The 19,833-nt window shown below is 40.3% G+C and overlaps 1 protein-coding gene across 4 annotated transcripts in view; it reads right to left on the bottom strand.

The window, feature by feature from the left end:
• LOC106090443 (peroxidasin) overlaps nt 1-19,833 on the bottom strand; it is a 420,275-nt gene that overhangs the window by 131,512 nt on the left and 268,930 nt on the right. For all 4 annotated transcript variants that reach the window (XM_059360685.1, XM_059360686.1, XM_059360687.1 and 1 more), the window contains exons 3-4: nt 8,056-8,271; nt 7,628-7,699 (exon numbers count right to left, since the gene is read on the bottom strand). In XM_059360685.1, coding sequence (XP_059216668.1) covers nt 7,628-7,699; nt 8,056-8,271 — 288 coding nt within the window. The remainder of the gene's footprint in view (nt 1-7,627; nt 7,700-8,055; nt 8,272-19,833) is intronic.

The following is a 19,833-nucleotide window of genomic DNA, read 5'->3' as shown; positions in this document are numbered from 1 at the left end:
AGCTCCATGTGTCCTTTCGTAGATCGGATTGTCGTCATGACCTCCGTACAGCGTTATGTCGGATGTATGAAAAGTTCCTATTGGCTTATCGGGTGTATCCACTGATGCAATGGTATAACACGAAGATCCGTGCTTTGCTATAACGATGAAGGGTCCATCACGTCGAGGCACAAATTTCGAAGTAATATTGCTAGACTTTTTGCTAAGGATGTGAGTGGCAACTAAAACCTTATCTCCAACATTAATTTCTTTTTGAGGACATCTTTTCATGTCTGCATACAATTTATTTTTGTCCTGCATTTGTTCTTCTGCTTCTCTGGCTAATGTTAAGGAATCAGCTAAACGAACTAAATGTGGAGTTATTTGTGGTACAAAATTTTCAGCTCTAACAATCGCCCTTAAATCATTTTGTACTTCAAATGGTGTTCTCAATTCTCTGCCAAATGTAAGATAAGCTGCTGAGTAGCCAGTTGTAGCACATTTTGATGAATTCATTGCAAATCGTATAGATGCCAGATTTAAGTCCCAAGTGGTATGGGCACGCTTGACACAGATAGAAAGTTGCACCTTAAGGTCTCTATTTTTACGTTCGACCGGATTGGCTTCCGGGTGGTAAACTGGTGTGAAAGTTTGGCGGATTCCCAAACAGTAGCATAACTTCTGCATGACTGCGGATACAAATTGTGGTCCATTATCCGAGTGAATTCTGCGGGGTATTCCATATCTTAAGAGTACTTCGTTGAGCAATATAAGAGCACACTTTTCAGCAGAAGCTTCTTTGAGAGAAAAAAGTTCAGTCCACCGACTGCAAAGATCTTCTATAATAAAAATCCATTGATTACCTTTTGAGGTTCGTGGTAGTGGACCAAATAGGTCAATTGCAATGGTTTCAAATCGTTTTTTACTATTGACGGTTTGGACAAGACCTGCGGGTTTCATATTAGATGGCTTGTAGCGCTTACACTCAATGCAGTCTTTTACATATTCAGATATGTCTTTCCTCATTTTTGGCCAATAATAAAGCTGAGTTATTCGGTTTATTGTCCTTTCGATCCCATAATGGCCTGCTGTTGGAACATCGTGATAATTATATAAGACTTCTTTACGCATGGATTTCGGAACGACTAGTTGACCGTTCTCACTATCTTCCTCTGCACAATATCGATATAGCACGCCGTCTAACATTATATAGCCCCTATCTGTATATCTAAGCGTATTTTCGTCATTATCCTCAAAAGACTTTATTATGGGCTGTAGATCTGGGTCTTCCAATTGTAATTTCCGAAATTCTTCCGCTCCTTTTCTCGGGAAGTCAATGTGTATCGATAAACATTCACACTTCACCTCGCTATGATGACATGGTGGTCTTGATAGTGTATCAGCCACACAATTTTGTCGAGCAGGCGTATATGCAAGTTTAATATTGAAAGTCTGTAACAATAAGGCCCATCTCGCCAGACGGCCTGTTGGACTTTTTAGGCTGAATAGCCATTTTAGGGGTTGGTGATCTGTCAGTATTAAAACTTCGGAACCTTCAATGTATCCTCTGAACTTTTGCACAGCCCAAACCACGGCAAGTGCCTCCCGTTCTGTGGTTGAATAATTTCTTTCAGCGGGTAACAGTAAGCGGCTGGCATACTCTATGGTTCTTTCGGATTCTTTCTCCCCCTGGAGCAAAACAGCCCCAAGCGCGTAATTGCTCGCATCGGTTTTGAGGACGAAGGGCAGTTCTTCGTTAACCTGTTGTAAAATGGGTGGTGACGTTAACATTCTCTTTAGCGTATTGAAAGCTTCTTGCTGTTTTTCTCCCCAGTTCCATTTTGCATTCTTTTTGGTAAGGTCCGATAAAGGCTTTGCTATATTTGCGAAGGAGGGTATAAAACGCCTATACCAAGAGCAAGTCTGCATAAATGACAGAACTTCTTTAGCAGTTTTCGGATTGGGCCGATTGTTTATTGCATCGGTCTTTTCTTTATCTACTTCCAAGCCGTGTCTCGTGAGAATATGCCCGAGGTATTTTACCTCCGATTTACAAAAGAAACATTTCTCTCTGTGTAATCGAAAGCCGAAATTCTTAAGCCTTTGAAAAGTTTGCTTAAGCTCAGATATATGGGATTGAAAATCTTTTGAGCATATAATGATATCGTCGAGATATGCCAAAATTAAAATGTCTGGTAAACTGGCTTTAAATTTGTCAATAAGCCGCTGAAAGGTTGCCGGCGCATTCTTCAAACCAAACGGCATACGATTAAAAACATAGATTCCGAATGGAGTTGTGAAAGCAGTTTTCAATCTGTCTTTTTCGGCTACCTTTATTTGCCAATATCCTGAACGAAGGTCAAGTGTGGACATAAAAGGAGTTGTTTTGGCTGCGTGCAAGAGGTCGTCGATTCGGGGAAGCGGATATGTGTCGGTTGTTGTGATTGCATTGAGACGACGATAGTCTACACATAACCTGACAGTGCCATCTTTCTTAGGAATTAGTACCACCGGAAATGACCAAGGTGATTCAGTTTCCTCAATTATTCCGCTTTCTAGCATCTTTTCCAGTTCCTGCTTTAGTAGAATCTTCATTTTTGGAGATAGTCTATATGGAGGATTCGAAATCGGTTCGTGATTTTCTGTTTTGATGTGGTGTTCGACTTTGGATATGGGTATTTGGATGTCATCAAATATATTACATTCATCCAACAGCAGTTTATTTAAAACGACTTTTTGACTTTCTTTTAAATGGAGACCTTCATTCGATCGTAGTTTGATATCGAACGAGTTAAGTTCCAACGATGTAAATATTTCGTCACAATAGCTCTCATATCTCGTTTTCTTGAGTGGAGGAAATAATTCAGAATTTTTGGGAGTCTCGATATCATCTGGGATTGAACTTTCAAATATTTTATTAATGCCACCAGGCGAATATTCGTTGTTTTTGTTCTCGAACCAAGATAAAAATGCGTCCAACTCTTCAGGTTTTTCTTGGATTTTCTCCACCATAGATATACTAGTTTTCAGCACAGAGGAATGTGATTTAAAACTAAATATTTGTTTCGGGTCGTCTTTGAAATACCACGTATGCTGAGCTAAATCTAAGACCATGCCACATTCTTTTAGGAAATCGACACCCAACAGTGTCCTGTTTCCAATGGCGTTTGGCAAGCATATGAACCGAATCTTTTTGAATCGTTTGCCTATAATTATGTCAACCAATGTCGAGTACACCACCTCGTTTCGGGCTATGCCATCGGCTAAAACTATTTCGGCATTGACTTTCTGAAATGGGATCCCCTTTTGAATCAATTTTTGGTACAATAAAAATCCAGCGACACTTGTTCTGGCCGCGGTATCAAGATAAGCTTCTCCATTTAGACCATTAATATTGACATCAACCAAAGGAACATCACTTCCAACCAATGGAGTATGTAACGAATTAAAGTCCAGAGCTTGCTCTTTAACATTATTAGAGTCCTTGTTACAATTTGGACAATTTGAGCGGTAATATCCTTCCGCACCACAACCATAACAGTTAATTTTCGTCTCTGAGACTTTAACGTGTTTATGTTTCTCAGCCTCTATTTTTTTAAAACAGTTTTCTGCCAGATGATTCTTCTTTCTGCAGTACGTGCAACGTAAACAGGGCTTTTCTACATTTTCTGAGTGTTTCGGCTTAGATTCCTTGGTGTCCTGTCTGTTTTCAGAGATAGTCATTTCTATTTCCCTGGCTTGCTGTAACAGATCCTGGAAGGTGCGTACGCTATCTCTGCTAACTTTCCCTCGGATTTGCAAGCTTAACTGACCGAATAACATATCTAGCATAGTTTTTTCGGATACTTTTTCGGATAATTGTGCGAAAAGTCGCCGCTTTCTGCACACAAACATATCTGTAGATTCAAATGACTTTTGCTTTTCCTGACATAATTCATTAAATATTCTCCAGTCAGGTTTTATGGGTGCAAAAGATTTCTTCAACAAATCTACGGCGTCATTAAATGTTCGGGCTTCATTCTGAACCCCTTGCCACCACGTAGATGCATAGCCTTCTAGGAGCAATGGAAGGCTAGTTAGCGCTAGGAAATCTGATATATTTTCGGCGTCTTTATACACCAGTATAGTGGCCAGAAAATCCTCAACTTTTGTGGAATTGCGTCCACCAGAAAATCTCGCAGTACAATTGCTGAAAGTGGCTTTAGTGTCCTGTCTGTTTGAGACACCTCCCAACAGTTGTCTAAATTGGGCGTCACTCAACACTATATTGGGCTGAGTTGGCGGATAACCCATAGGGATCTGGTTTGAAACAGATCTGGCTCGCGTAGAGCTACTACCTGGAAGACCATTAGCTGAAGATGATGTTCTCTGTGCCTGCTTTGAAAGAGACGCCTCGTCGTTTCGAGCCAATTGTTCGTTAATTTGATTGTTATTGTTTGCAGTCGCTTGTTGAGATTGCGAAGAAAGTGGTGTAGAAGAATTATTTTCTTCACCTAGAGGAATTAATTGGCTTTCAGGTACCGCCGGATTATTTCTAGGACTTCTTCGTATCATTTTGTGAAAATCCCGTTTACTTTTGTATTTCTTAATATTGGGAAACCCTGTTTAAACACTCAAGAGCGAGGATCCACGTAAGCCTCTTTTACAAATGTAATATTTGAGAAAGAGAGAGAGGTTTAAAGCACCACTAATAAAGCAATGATGAGTGATTTGGAACAAATGAGGTGCGAATATTTGGAGAAACAACAACAAACACTGTTACACAGAATGTGATGGAGAGCCAAACAACAACAGGTACTGCTTGTGGGCTCCAAAATCAAAATACGCAACGACAAAGCTGCTTGTGGGCTCCGAAACCAGACCAAACAACAACAAAACTGCACTGTTAAGAAAACAACAAGACCAAGTTGACTGCGTTGTGTATATCGATGATAGAAACAAATGTGATTGTAGCAACAACACTGGGACCACAAACAGCACAACTTCGTCATATGATAGAAAAACGGCAGGCTTGTTTAATTCACGTGCAATAGCACTTTTGAAATTGTGATTCCTCGATGTTGAAAGCAATTTTTTTTTTTTATTGACAAATTTATTTCTTTCGTTTTTGTTGGGCGCCAATGAAGAAGGAGTAAATGCCCCTTTGAAGGAAGGGAGAATTTATCCTTCTCAAGATTTTAATTTTAATTGATTATATATATTTTTTATAAAGTCTAATCCATGCCAAACGATTAACGTCCTAGCTGGATTAAGATCGATATTTTATATTTATGGCCTGTTACAGAGATATCCCATACCGGACGACAAGCGTCTAAGTTGGATATTAACTGTCTAGGCAAATTTTATGTTCGATGAAAAAAACAAAACGCCGTAAAGCTCCGCTTAAAAATTAAAGTTCTTTATTAGTCGGCAGTTTCTATCGAATCAACTAGATTACAAGGGACTCTTTCTTATATAGATTTCTCATCGAGTTGGACAGTTGTTACATGTACATATGAGTGTTTAATGGAGAGTAAGAGTAATGAAAATATATGATATTACATGAGTGACAACTAAGACATAACAAAAAATGAGAATGAGTACTTTTATAAAGAGCAAAAGAGATAGATCATATTGAATGAGTGTAAAATTTAATCATAACATTCGAGTGATAATAACAGTTGACTGAAAAAGTATTCGCATTAATTTTAATATTTGGAACAACAATCAAAACATAAAATAATAAAAATTGTATAAATTTAATCAAAAATCAAAATAGTTTTGTGTAAATATTACAATATATAAAAATAAATGGTTGTGGGAACTGAGCATCTGCTACAAGCTTTATGGCAGGATTATTAATGCTAGCCTGGGAGATAGTGTGGTCAGAAGGCGGTTTACCAGAGGAACGCCCCAAAGAGGGGTGTTCTCGCCGATTCTATGGAACCTCGTGATTAATGAAATCCTGATGACCTCGGTGGGGATGGCATGAGTATTATCGTTTATGCGGACAACGTAGTGATGCTGGTCCGAGCAGGTTTCTTTCGACGATCAGCGAGATCATAGAAGGGTCGCTGAGTAGGTTGTCGCGATGAGCTACCAGAAATGGGTTGAGGACCAGCCCAGGGAAGACGGAGCTGGTGCTCTTCACGCGTAGATATAAGGTACCGTCTCTGAACTCCGGCTACTCCCTACGGCTGTCGAAGGAGGCGAAGTACCTAGGCATAGTCCTCGATTCGAAACTGTCCTGGAAGAGGAACACCGAGGAAAAAAGCCGTAAGGCTCTGTGCGCTTTTTACTCCTGCAGGACGATGTTCGGAGGGACGTGGGTGGTAACCCCCAAGATGATTTATTGGATGCATATGGCCATCGCGAGACCCATACTGACCTATGGAGTGCTGGTATGGTGGAAGGTCGTAGAGAAGAGAACGCGTGCGAGAGAGTTCGAGAAGGTCCGGAGACAGGCCTGCGTCGGGTTTATATTCGAAACTGCGCCGCCAAGGTTGAGCTTAGGCTGAGGGAGCTCGGCATGCTGAAGGAAGGTGGTTGCGGCCACAGTTTAATTCTGGGTAGACTGAAGAGGATCTCCAACTACCTGGCACCAGTGCCGACATTCGCCATTCGTTTCCCTGGGAGGGATGAATGGAGGGCGAATGCTGAACTTGAAGAGGATGAGACCTCGCTCTACACCGATGGCTCCAAGATGGAGTCAGGTACTGGATTGGGGGTCTACTCTGAAGCACTCAATGTCGGTATGTCTCTGAGACTGTCGGACAAGTGTGCGGTCTTTCAGGCAGAGGTCTGTGCCATTGCAGTAGCCGCAAGGGAAATTCTGTTAAGGGATTTACCGCCCTCAAAACTCAGAATTTATGTGGACAGTATGGCGACGCTCAAGGCCTTGGGGTGAGGATGCGTGGCGGATTGTTTCGAGTCCCTGGATAGGCTCCGGGTCCACGACTTGACGCCGACATGGGTTCCTCGACATGAGAGGAATCCAGGAAATGAGAGGGCGGACGAGGGACGTAGGCTCTCCTTTCTTTTGTGGGTGAACTTGCAAACGTAGCTCTGGTAGGTCTGCTGAGATTTGTTGAAAGAAGAGGATGATTCCGACGGGGGGTGCCATAAGCTACGGCGTAGTTACATCCATGCTTGCGTGCGGATGGGTGTTTCTTCACCTCCCGCTCCGGTTCTCTATTTCTCCTGTTTTTATTTTATTCGTGTATAACCTCTAGTTCGAGGTCTCACATCATCTTTATCTTCCTTTTCTTTCTAGGGTACCACAATGGGCCAGATTGGCCTCCGAGTGAATTCACCTGTGGTGGGCAACCCACTCAATCTAACCTAACCTAAAACTTGATAATTGAAAGACTTTTCGACAAAAAAAAGTAATTGATTTTGTTCAATTTTTGAGTTTTAATATTCGGAAGAAATGCAAAATGGGGAACATCCACTCGATTTTGCTTCCCATTGTAAGTTCATTTGCTGAAATTTTAATTGACACAATTTTGGTGGGTTCCCAAGATTCGACCCGGCCGAACCAAGCACATTTTTACTTGGTTCCTATCATGCTGTCCTTTGCCGACCAGTGTATTCAACTACTACCAATACTACGTTAAAATGTGATAATATCAATAGATGAATTCAAGTGCAAATGATGATTGATACTTACAGTCGATTTAATAGCGGTAGATTGGCAAATGTATCAGCATCAATTTGATAGATATTATTGTTCTCCAGATAGCTGTGGTCCACATAACATCCAGCACAGCAACGAAGAAAAACCAAAAATAAAAATGAAAAAAACAAAAATAGAACACTTGGTAATGGAAAACTTTGAATCTCTGCTCAGATTGTTATTTGCCATTGCCAATTCTCAATACCAAAGCAAATATTTACGTTTGCTTTAGAATTTCTTGTTCCAGCAGCAAATAGCACACAGGCCAGACTACAAGTCGAATGCAACGCTTTGTAAGATGCCTTGTGTATTCAGATTTTTTGCAGATTTGCTTACAAATGACAAGTTCGGAAGTGGAAGTCATAAGTAGTTATTCTTTCCCTTAGTACCAGCCTTTCCTCCCTCTTATTTTTGATACTTACATGCCTTCCAATTGTCGCAGCGATTGAAAAATGTTTCTGGGCAAGCGGGTAATGCGATTCGAGTTCAAATACAAGAAACGCAACGATGGCAAGCCCTCAAATGCTCCCTCCTGCAAGTTAGAAATTTCATTTTCGTTGAGGAACAGTGTAGTCACCTTCGAGAGGCCTTCGAATGCACGACTGGGTATCTCCTCAAAATTGTTGTAGCGCAAATCTCTGCAAAGTGAAAAAGAACAGAAGGGAAACGGAAATGTGTAAGAATAGTAAAGTTAAAGTAAATTTTTGTTGCTATGGTTATGGTTGCTGGGAGTGATTTCGTCACAACTACAAATGGCATGGGATTATGTTACAGTTAGAGTCATGTATTCTTGGAATACATTTCTATATTAGTGTCATAATTATGTCATTGCATTGTTTTTTTATTTCTTCGCTTTAATTAATGAGAACATAAGACTTTGGATAAGAGGATTTAAATTGGCGTACATAATTAAAACAGTTTGCTTAAGGCATGACATTTATTTCAGCAGGGGTTGAATCCTATATAACCAACATGAATCTTGGGCAGCAAGCATAATGGACTATACATTTATTTATCAGAAAATAAATAGTTAGGTACAAGTATATTGGATTATGAATCCATTCAGATCATACCTGCGTTGGATGTCGGAAGTAAAACAAGTATAAGCACGTTAAGTTCGGCCGGGCCGAATCTCATATACCGTTTACCATGAGCTTTTTAAAATATAATGGGGCTCTACTAAGTTATGAACCGATGGGGACCGTACTTATCATGACTGTTAAAATTCATAACAAGTAAAAAGGCATTAAGTTTGGCTACGCCGAACTTTGGATACCCACCACCTCGGGTATATATGTTAACCACCTTTAGTCATAATCCGATGAAATATTCATAATTTATGCACCCATAGTACCTACATCGAAATATGGTCCGATTTCGGCATGGACATTGAGTGCTCTAATAAATGCAAGACAGTGTTCAATTTTGCAGCTGTATCCAAATATAGAACTGAACCATATAGGTCACGAATGTAGAAAAGTCTAACATAAGTCACTGTGAAATCGGACAATAGAAGCGTCTTTTATGGGCCCAAAAACTTAAATCTAGTGATCGGTCTAGCAGCTATATCCAAATCTGAACCGATCTGAGCCGAATTGAGAAAATATGTAGAGTGGCCTTACACAACTCATTGGCCCAAATTTCAGCAAAGTCGGACAATAAATGCGCATTTTGTGGGGCCAAAACTTTAAAACGAGACATCGCTTTACATGGCAGCTATATCCAAATCTAGACCGATCAAAACCAAATTGAAAAAAAATGTCGAAGGGCCAAGCATAACGCACTGTCCCAAATTTTGGTGAAATCGGACAATAACTGCGCCTTTTATGGGCCCAAGACCTTAAATCGAGAGATCGGCCTATATGGCAGCTGAACCGATCTGACCCAAATTAAACAAGGACATCGAGTGGGCTTACACAACTCACTGTCCCAAATTTCAGCAAAATCAGACAAATAATGCGCCTTTTTTGGGCCCAAGACCTGAAATTGAGAGATCGGTCTATATGGCAGCTATATCTAAATCTGGACCGATATGAACCAAATTGAAGAAAAAAATCTCGAAGAGCCTAACACAACTCACTGCCCCAAATTTAGGTGAAATCGGACAGTAAGTGACCCTTTTATGGGCCCAAGACCTTATATCAAGAGATCGGTCTATATGACAGCTCTACCCAAATCTGAACCGATCTGAGCGAAATTAAACAAGGGTGTCGTGTGGCTTTACACATCTTACTGTCACAAATTTCAGTGAAATCCGACAATAAAAGTGACTCTTATGGGTCTTAAACCTTAAATTGGCAGATCGGTCTATACGGGGCTATATTAAGATACCAATATAGCCAATCTTCGAACTATGGACAAAAAAAGAATATGTGCAAAGTTTCAGCTCAATATCGTTATTTTTAAAGAGTGTAGCGTGATCTCAACAGACAGAGGGACAGACGAACCGACATGGCTAGATCGTCTTAGATTTTTAAACACCACGTTCAGCCAAATCGGATAGAGATTGCTCCCCCAAGAGGCTCAAGAAGTCATATCGGAAGATCGGTTTATATGGGAGCTATATCAAGTTATGGGACGATTAAGATCATACTTAACGTGTATTTTGGAAGTCGAATCAAAACTCCATGGGCAAAATTTCAGCCAAATTGAATAATGATTGCGTGCTCTAGGGGCTTAAGAAGTAAAATCGAGGGATGGGTTTATAAGGTAATGAACCGATTTGGATCATACTTAGTACAGTTGTTGAAGGTCATAGCTGAAAAATACCTGCAAGATTTTAGCCAAATCAGATAACAATTGCGGGCTCTAGAGGCTCAAGAATTCAAATCGGGAGATTGGTTTACGTGGGAGCTATGTATATCAGGTACTGGTTCAATTTGGAGCATACATTTGATAGTAATTGCAGATTATAGCAAAATATTATGTGAAAAATGTTAGTAAAATTTCGTGATCTAGATGTTCAAGAAGTATAATTTGAAGATCGGTTTATATGACAGCTATATCAAGTAATAGACGGACCGATTTGAACCACACTCGGCACAGTTGTTGGAAGTCAAAATAAAACATCTCGTGCGAAATTTCAGCCAAATTGGATAGGAATTGCGCCCCCTAGAGGCTCAAGCAGCCAAACCTGGAGATCGAAGATTTTTTTCACATAGATATTGAAAGTCATATTTGGACCATACTTAATTCAGTAATTGCAGATCATAGCAAAACATTATGTGCAAAACTAAAGTATAATCTTATAACCATTGCACCCTCTAGAGGGCGCCCTCAAGAAGCCTAATCTGAAGATCGATTTATATGGCAGCTATATCAAGTAATGGACCGATTTAGACCACATTTGGCATAGTTGTTTGAAGGTAAAACAAAACATCACGTGTGAAATTTTTGACATAGATATTGAATGTTGGAAAAGATGATATTGTGGTAGAATAAAAGGGAATAGGGATAAAAACCTAACAGCTGCGGTGACGGTATCAGGCCGATGCATGTTGTTTGGTACTGAAACATTGACTAGTGACGTAGCTGCATCAGCCTTCACTTGCCGACAAGTGTCTGGTTTGCATATGCTTATTACGATGACGCCGGGTTCGCTTGAGCATAAGACCGATCCCCATTTCAACTTCGCATGTCTGTCTTTTGTCTAAGCCAATGGCCCTCTCAGGGAAGAACATAGACCCTTCGAGGAGCAGAAATAATAACAGGTGCCCGCTTGCAAGTTCTTGAGAAGTTTAGCGCTGCGGATCCTACGACTCTCATCAGTAAGAAGAAAACTCACCTAAATTACTCGGGGACTGGTAGCTGATTAGGTTACTCCAGGTGCCCCATTTCCTTTTTCGGAAACGGTACAGCAGTCATGAAAAAAATTTCAGTTACCTGGCGGACATACTACCCCTCATAGGAAGTAAGGTGAAACAAGTAAAAGCGTGCTAAGTTCGGCCGGGCCGAATCTTATATACCCTCCACCATGGATCGCATTTATCGAGTTCTTTTCCCGGCATCTCTTCTTAGGCAAAAAAGGATATAAGGAAAGATTTGCTCTGCTATTAGAGCGATATCAAGATATGGTCCGGTTTGGACCACAATTAAATTATATATTGGAGACCGGAGCGACCTTTGGGGGCTCAAGAAGTAAAATAGAGAGATCGATTTATATGGGAGCTGTATCAGGCAATAGACCGATTCAGACCATAATAAAAACGTATGTTGATGGTCATGTAAGGATCCGTCGTACAAAATGTCAGGCAAATCGCATAAAAATTGCGACTTCTAGAGGCTCAAGAAGTCAAGATCCCAGATCGGCAGCTATATGAGGTTATGAACCGATTTGAACCTTATTTGGCACAGCTATTGAAAGTCATAGTAAAATACGTCATGCAAAATTTCAGCCAAATCGGATAAGAATTGCGTCCTCTAGGAGCTCAAGAAGTCAAGTCCCTAGAACTTTTTATATGACAGCTATATCAGGTTATAAACCGATTTGAACCATACTTGGCACAGTTGTTGGATATCATTATAAAAATACTTCGTGCAAGAATTCATTCAAATCGGATAAGAATTGCGACCTCTAGAGGCTCAAGAAGTCAAGACCCAAGATCGGTTTATATGATAGCTATATCAAGTTATGAACCAATTTGACCCATACTTGGCACAGTTGTTGGATATCATAACAAAACACGTCGTGCAAAATTTCATTCCAATCGGATAAGAATTGCGCACCCTAGAGGCTCTAAAGACTCAAGAAGTCAAGTCCCAAGATCGGTTTATATGACGGCTTTATCAGGTTATGGACCGATTTGATCCATACTTGGTACATTAGCTTGGCTAGATCGACATAAAATCTCACGATGATCAAGAATTTATATACTTTATCGGGTCTCAGACGAATATTTCGAGTGGTTACAAACAGAATGACGAAATTAGTATATCCCCATCCTATGGTGGAGGGTATAAAAAGTAAATTCAAAATTCATTAAATTCGCTTTATGATGGCGGTTTTTATGGAAGAAAAGGTTTGCATACCTATAATCAATGGCATGGGATAGTGGGTGGAATCAATGCTCAGTTGAGATGTACCGTTGCTCCCTAAAAAATGGGGAGATCTTGCTTGGAGCAGCAGTTGACTTGGTCAATAAGATATATCTGGTCTGAGGGATTATTTTGTAATAATCCCTCACATCCCGAACCCATACATAGTAGCCTAAGGGACTGCAATCGCCATCTTTAAACCATCGACTGGCAGATCAGTAGGTTGAATGAGGCTGATGGCAACCGGAGTCATTCAGTGATTGTGCTGTTCTCCGACCGCCTCGAAGACCTCAAGAAGTCTAAAAAATTTGAACCTACGGGTTCAACACGGTGAAGCTAATGGTTGTAGAAGCCTGGGAGATGGAGATTCAGAAGACGACACAGCAGTTGTTGCTGAAGACTTGTTTCAGCAGCTATCATCCACATCGTTGAGAGGTAGGTTTAGGTTCGGTAAGGTGGAAAAAGTCCCCATGGCACTATGAACATACACCTAGCTATACACGAGCTTGTTCCCCTATAAGAGCTTGACGAGTATCTCCACCTCCACCGTACGGGCAACGACAAAGGAGACTGAGCTGGCAAAATATCGATGGCACTATCGATACTATCGTTGTCGATAGTGCCTGAATATCGATTGATATTTTTGCTTTCGATGCTATCGGGAGAGTAATTTTTTTTGCAAAATTAACCAAAAATAAGCGATACGACACTAAATGTATTCTTTAAGATATATTGCGCCTAATGAGGGCGCAATTTTCATTCGATTGGGCTAAAATTGATTGATGCCAACGTGCAGAATGTATGTCTCCTTTGTGACCAGGGACCACATGACACACGTCACCTGTTTAACTGCCCATCCAGACCCACTCGTCTCAGACCCAGATCCCTCTGGGTCGGAACTGTTAGCTCCGATTTGCGTGGTGTTCTTCGTCGTAACCAGAAGCCCAGCTAGAAGCTACTGGGCGCTTCCACAGGTTGCTGATTGTGGCATGTTTCGTATGCAGAGTTGCTGCAATTGCAGTCTCGGGCAATCAACTATATCGAGAGGGGAGTCTCAGTGATAAGTTGAGACCGGCTCTTGCATAAATACTGAGTGTCATGATACTCGACATTACAAGGCGAGCTATTGGCACCTATAAATAACTCATGGCCATGACGTTCCCGCGACGATTGGGCCCTTGAACCGTAATGCGCTTGCGCACCTTTAATCTTGGCGAGGTTTAATACCTCCACAAACAGAGATATGGCTACAAAAACCAGATGTGTTGGAATTGGAATATCAACGAGAGAGTGAGCTGCTTATTAATATTTTATAAGTTGCTATCTGACGATCAGCAAATCAACCGCCATCTTTTGTCTGGAATTGGCTGAAAGTACTAGATGCTACCTTTGCTTCCGAGAATAATATTGGAAAGCCATGTGACTGGTGAGTATTGGATGACCACAGGTTCACAGCCAAACCATGTCTGGTCTAAATTGGTTCATGACCTGATAAAGCTCCCATATAAACCGATCTCGGATCTTGCCTTTTTGTGCCTTTAGAGGGCGCAATTATTATCCGATTTGTCTGAAATTTTGCATGAATCAGTCTGTTTCAACTTCCAGCAACTGTTCCATGTACGGTTCAAATTGGTTCATGACTAGATATAGCTCTCATATAAACCGATTCCGGATCTTGACTTATTGATTCTTTACAGTGCGCAATTCTCAACCGATGTGGCTGAAATTTTGCTTGATGTGTTTTGTTTTAACTTCCAACAATCTTGCCAAGCATGTTCTTAATCGGTTCAAAACCTGATATAACTTCCATGTAAACCGATCTCGTATCTTGCCTTCTTGACCCTCTAGATGTTGCAATTATTATCCGGTGTGGCTGAAATGTTGCATGAAGCGTTTTGTTTTAACTTCCAGCAACTGATCCATATGTGGTTCAAATCGGTTTATTGCCGATTTCGGATCATGACTTCTTGAACCTCTAGAGGGCGCAATTATTATCCGCTTTGGCTGAAACTTTGCATGAAGTGTTTTGTTCTATCAACGGTTCCATATATGGTTTACATCGTTTCACTACCTGATATAGCTCCCCTATATACTGAACTCGGATCTTGACTTCTTAAACTGCTAGAGGGCGTAATTATAACCCGTTTTTGCTGAAATTTCACACAACGAATTCCACTTTGGTCCCAAACAGCCAAACCAAGTAATCAATCGGTTCTTAACTTGGTATAGCTCCAATAGCATACCAATTTGTATCCATTTTCCTTTGTTTGCCTTTAAAGAGATATGGAGTAATGGACTTGACAAATGCTTTCCATGGAGGAAGGCATATACAATTCGGTCCGGCCGAACTTAGCACACTTTTACTTTTTTGTGTATTATCTTATTTAATTGGTTTACGCTTTAACTTTAAATTATCTTTTATTTAAAAATCAATTTGTGTTTGTTTGTATGTTTGTGTGTCCCTTATAGACTCAGAAACGGCTGAACCGATTTTCTTGAAATTTCCCAGATGGTGTATAATGATTCCGTGGTAAAAATAGGGTACTAAATTTTTTGATATCTGAAGGGGGGCGGACCCTCCCCCTTACCCTAATTTTCAGAAACGCCAGATCTCGGAGATGGGTGGTGCGATTTAAGCGAAATTTTGTGTGCTCTAAAGTACCCTAAAAATAAAAATTTGGTATCCAAATTTCGGATGGGGTACCTAGGGGGGGCTGCCCCACCCTAAAATATGTGCTCAAATGAAAGGTATTTAGGATAAGAAAACGTATCTGATATCCAATTGTCGAACCAAGTGCTAGGGGGACCACCCCAACCCCCAAAACACCCCTAAATCGGACATATTTACCGACCATGGCAATATCGGACTCAAATGAACGGTATTTGCGAGTAGAATACGAATCTGATATCCAAATGTGGGACCACGTTTCTGGGGGGGCGTGGACCCCTTCCCCAAAGCACCCCCCAAACAGGACTTATTTACTGACCATGGCAATATGGGGCTTACATAAAAGGAATTTGAGTGTACAATTAGAATCTGATATCCAAATGTGGGACCAAGTGATTGGGGGCCGCCTCTCCCCAAAAACATCCCCAAAGGGGACAAATTTACGACCACAGCCATATGGGGCTCAAATGAAAGGTCTTTGGGAGTAAAGCACGAATCTGATATCAATATTTGGGAAAAGTGTCTATGGGGCCACACCACAACACCACCCAAATAGTAATTTTTTGCTGACTTTTGCAATATGAGGCTCAAATAAGAGGGTTTTTAGAGTAGAACACGAATCCAATAAATATATATTGGCCAAGGCCAACTCACTGAGTGGCCGATCATCCCTCAAAACACCCCCCAAGCCGGTCATGTTTGCCGACTATGAAAATATGGGGAATATAGGGAACGTCCCACCACCATAACAACCCCCAAATAGGACGTATTTGCTCCCCAAGACAATTTGTGTCTTAAAGAGAGTGGAACTAAATATTCATAGTTTTAAGGGCCAATACCAGAAACCGGACATATTTGCTGACTTTTGCAATAAGGAGTTTAAATGAGATTAGAAAACGAATTTGATATTCAATTTTGAGGGCAATGGCAATATGGGGTTCAAATAAATGATATATAGATAAATGAGAATAGAGCACGTTGCTGATATATTTTCCGGGCTTAGTATTTGGGGGACCACCCCAATTCTCACAACACCCCTAAATCGGACATATTTAACAACCATGTCAATGTAGAGATTAAATGAAAGGTATTGGGGGGTAGAGCAAGAATTGAAACCCACTTTCGGGACCAATTTTCTGGAGGTCAACCCCTTTCCCAAAATACCCCTCAAGCAGCATTTTTTAGTGACCATCACAAAATGGGGCTCAAATAAAGGTATTTGGGAGTAGAATACTAATTTGATATTAAAATTTAGGACCATGTATTTAGAGCATCACCCCTTCCTCAAAACACCCCGCAAAGGGTAAAAATTTTTCGACCAATGCCAATATGTGTTATTTAAGATTAGAAAACGAATTTGATAACCTATTTTTGGCCATGTGTTTGGGGGACGCCTCATCGTGTAAACTTCCCAAATCCAATGGCAATATGGGGTTTAAATAAATGGTATTTGAAAGAAAAGCACGATGCTGATATTTTTCAGGGCCAAGTGCCTGGGGGACCTCCTCACCCCCGAAAACACCCCAAAATCAGATATCATGAGAGTAGCGGGCTGAAATGAAGTATTTAATGAATGGAGTACACTTTACATCCAAACATAAATTCGTAGACCAATAAAAATCATATGGGATTCGGACAAATGCATTTATATTGTTAAACAATTAGTCAAGCGATATAGTACAATATTTTCGTAGGATGGTATTTCACTAAAAGCCCTTTAATTGTTGAAAATAAATATTCCAAGGAAACGTTTGTTCCATATAGAGTAAAAGAAGGCGCAGCGGAGCGGGCGCGGGTCAGCTAGTTTGCTATATAATTTTTTTTTTCCGTTGTATTCGCTGTGTTCAATAATGGCCGCATTGGCAATCGAAGATCCATAGTAATTCATATGCTTTTTTCTGAAAAGTAGTGTACTTTTAGTTGATTGTGGTGATTGCTTTATATCATTTTAAATATTTTTTTTCGAATTTTTTATTTTTTGAAAGGATCAACAACTTTTTCTTGAATTGTGGCAAACACGAGCACACAGCTTCCCTCTTAAATATCCAAGTGCTTGCAACCGCAAAGCTTTCATTTCCTCAAATTTTGTGAAGCATTTATCGACGTTTTACCAACCAATATATAATACCAAGAAAATGGAATAAAGAATAAAAGATGTACAAGAAAATTATAGCTACCATGTACCCATAGAGTTGTATGTGGCTCGGGGCATAAAGCGCAAAATCAACATCAAACTAAACCTCTGTAATAAAAAGCTCTTTAAAGGGCACTTTTTTTTGTTTGAAATTTATGTTTTTATGCCCTTTACCATAGGATGGGGGTATACTAATTTCGTTATTCTGTTTGTAACTCCTCGAAATATTCGTCAAAGACCCAATAAAGTATATATATATTCTTGATCGTCATGACATTTTAAGTCGAACTAGCCATGTCCGTCCGTCTGTCTGTCGAAAGCACGCCAACTTTCGAAGGAGCAAAGCTAGCCGCTTGAAATTTTGCAAAAATACTTCTTACGTCAGTTGGGTTTGTAAATGGGCTATATCGGCCCATGTTTTGATATAGCTGCCGATCTGGGATCTTGAGTTCTTGAGCCGATAGAGGACACAATTCTTATTCGATTTGGCTGAAATTTTGCATGAGATGTTTTATTATGACTTCCAACAACTGTGTTTGAGTATGGTCAAAATCGGTCCATAACCTGATATAGCTGTCATATAAACCAATCTGGGGTCATAACTTTTTAAGCGTCTAGAGTGCGCAATTCCTATCCGATTTGGCTGAAATTTTGCACGACGTGTTTTCTTATGACATTCGATAACTGCGTTAAGAATAGTTTAAATCGGTCCATAACCTGATATAGCTGCCATATAAACCGATCTGAGGTCTTGACTTCTTGAGCCTCTAGAGGACGCAGTTGTTATCCGATTTGGCTGAAATTTTGGATGAGTTGTTTTGTTATGACTTTCAACAACTGTGCTAAGAATAGTTCAAAACGGTTCATAACTTGATATAGCTGCCATATAAACCGATCTGGGGTCTTGACTTCTTGAGCCACTAGACGACGCAATTATTATCCGATTTGGCTGAAATTTTGTTCAATGGATTCTCTCATGACCTTTTACATACGTGTTTATAGCCTAATACAGCTCCCCTATAAACCGATCTCCCTATTTTACTTCTTCAGCCCCTAAAGTGTGCAAATCTTACTAGATTTGGCTGAAATTTTACACAATGACTTCTACTATGGTCTCCAATATTCGGTTCAATTATGGTCCGAAATGAACCAGAACTTGATATTTTTCTAATAACTCAGCAATTCTTTACTTTTATCCTTTGTTTGCCTAAAAAGAGATACCGTGGCAAGAGCTCGACAAATGCGATCCATGGTGGAGGCTATATTAAATTCGGCCGGGCCGAACTTAGCACGCTTTTGCTTGTTTGTTGAATAATAAAGCTTTTCAAGAATTCCTGATGGCCTAGTTTTTATTTTTATCAAATGAATATTAAATGCATTAAAGGTGTGCTGGTTCAAAGCCAATATTAGAAAAATACTAAAATAAGTAAAAACACATTAAGTTGGTTAAGTTGGATATCCCCCATGTTATACTTCTAAGCATATATAATCAAATGCAAGTGCAAATTTTGCCCGTGAACATTCAATTGAGGAACAGTTGCCAATTTCTCACATATAAATGAGTGCTGTCTGATTCGAGTTCTTCTGTTTATAGCCGATTTCAAAAGGGATAGCCGCAGTGCGACACCTTTTGGAGAGAAGTTTTTATATGGCATAGTACCTCACAAATGTCGCTCTCAATATTGGGAAGACTAGGATAAGTATAGATCCTAATACTAAAACATCAGGCAGTGCAGGGGCGAGAAACCCAAGACAGCGTGACGAACAGGGACCCGACGACGGAACCATCAACGACTTTCCCGAGATTAGGAAGTCTAAGATGGATAAAGATTTTAATGTTGAAACATCAGACAGTACATTGACAGGGAACTCAACGCGGCCTCACGCACAGGGAGCAGACGATGAGACCATAACCTATTCCCAAGAAGCCCATTTACTCAATATTTGGAAGACTGGTATAGACAATGATTCAAAAGTCTCAGTGAGAGGCCGGGCGGCACTGCCTGATGCTCGATATGACAAGGCGAGTTATTGACGCCTGTAAATAACCAATGGCCACCCTGTTCCCGCAGCGATCGGTCCTTTGACCGGAACTAGCTTGTTCACCTACAGGACATCGAGACATTCTAAACAAATGACATCGAACACTTATCCCTCTGTGCAAAGTTTCAGCTCAATATCTCTATTTTTAAAGACTGTAGCGTGATTTCAACAGACAGACGGACGGACATTGCTAGATCGTCTTAGTTTTTTACGCTGAACAAGAATGTATATATTGGGTTGCCCAAAAAGTAATTGCGGATTTTTTAAAAGAAAGTAAATGCATTTTTAATAAAACTTAGAATGAACTTAAATCAAATCTAC

The sequence above is a fragment of the Stomoxys calcitrans genome, chromosome 1, assembly GCF_963082655.1.
Source record: "Stomoxys calcitrans chromosome 1, idStoCalc2.1, whole genome shotgun sequence".
In the NCBI taxonomy this organism is placed as follows: domain Eukaryota; kingdom Metazoa; phylum Arthropoda; class Insecta; order Diptera; family Muscidae; genus Stomoxys; species Stomoxys calcitrans.
The sequence above is the reverse complement of the archived record's forward strand: the minus strand, read 5'-3'. Positions and strand labels throughout refer to the sequence as shown.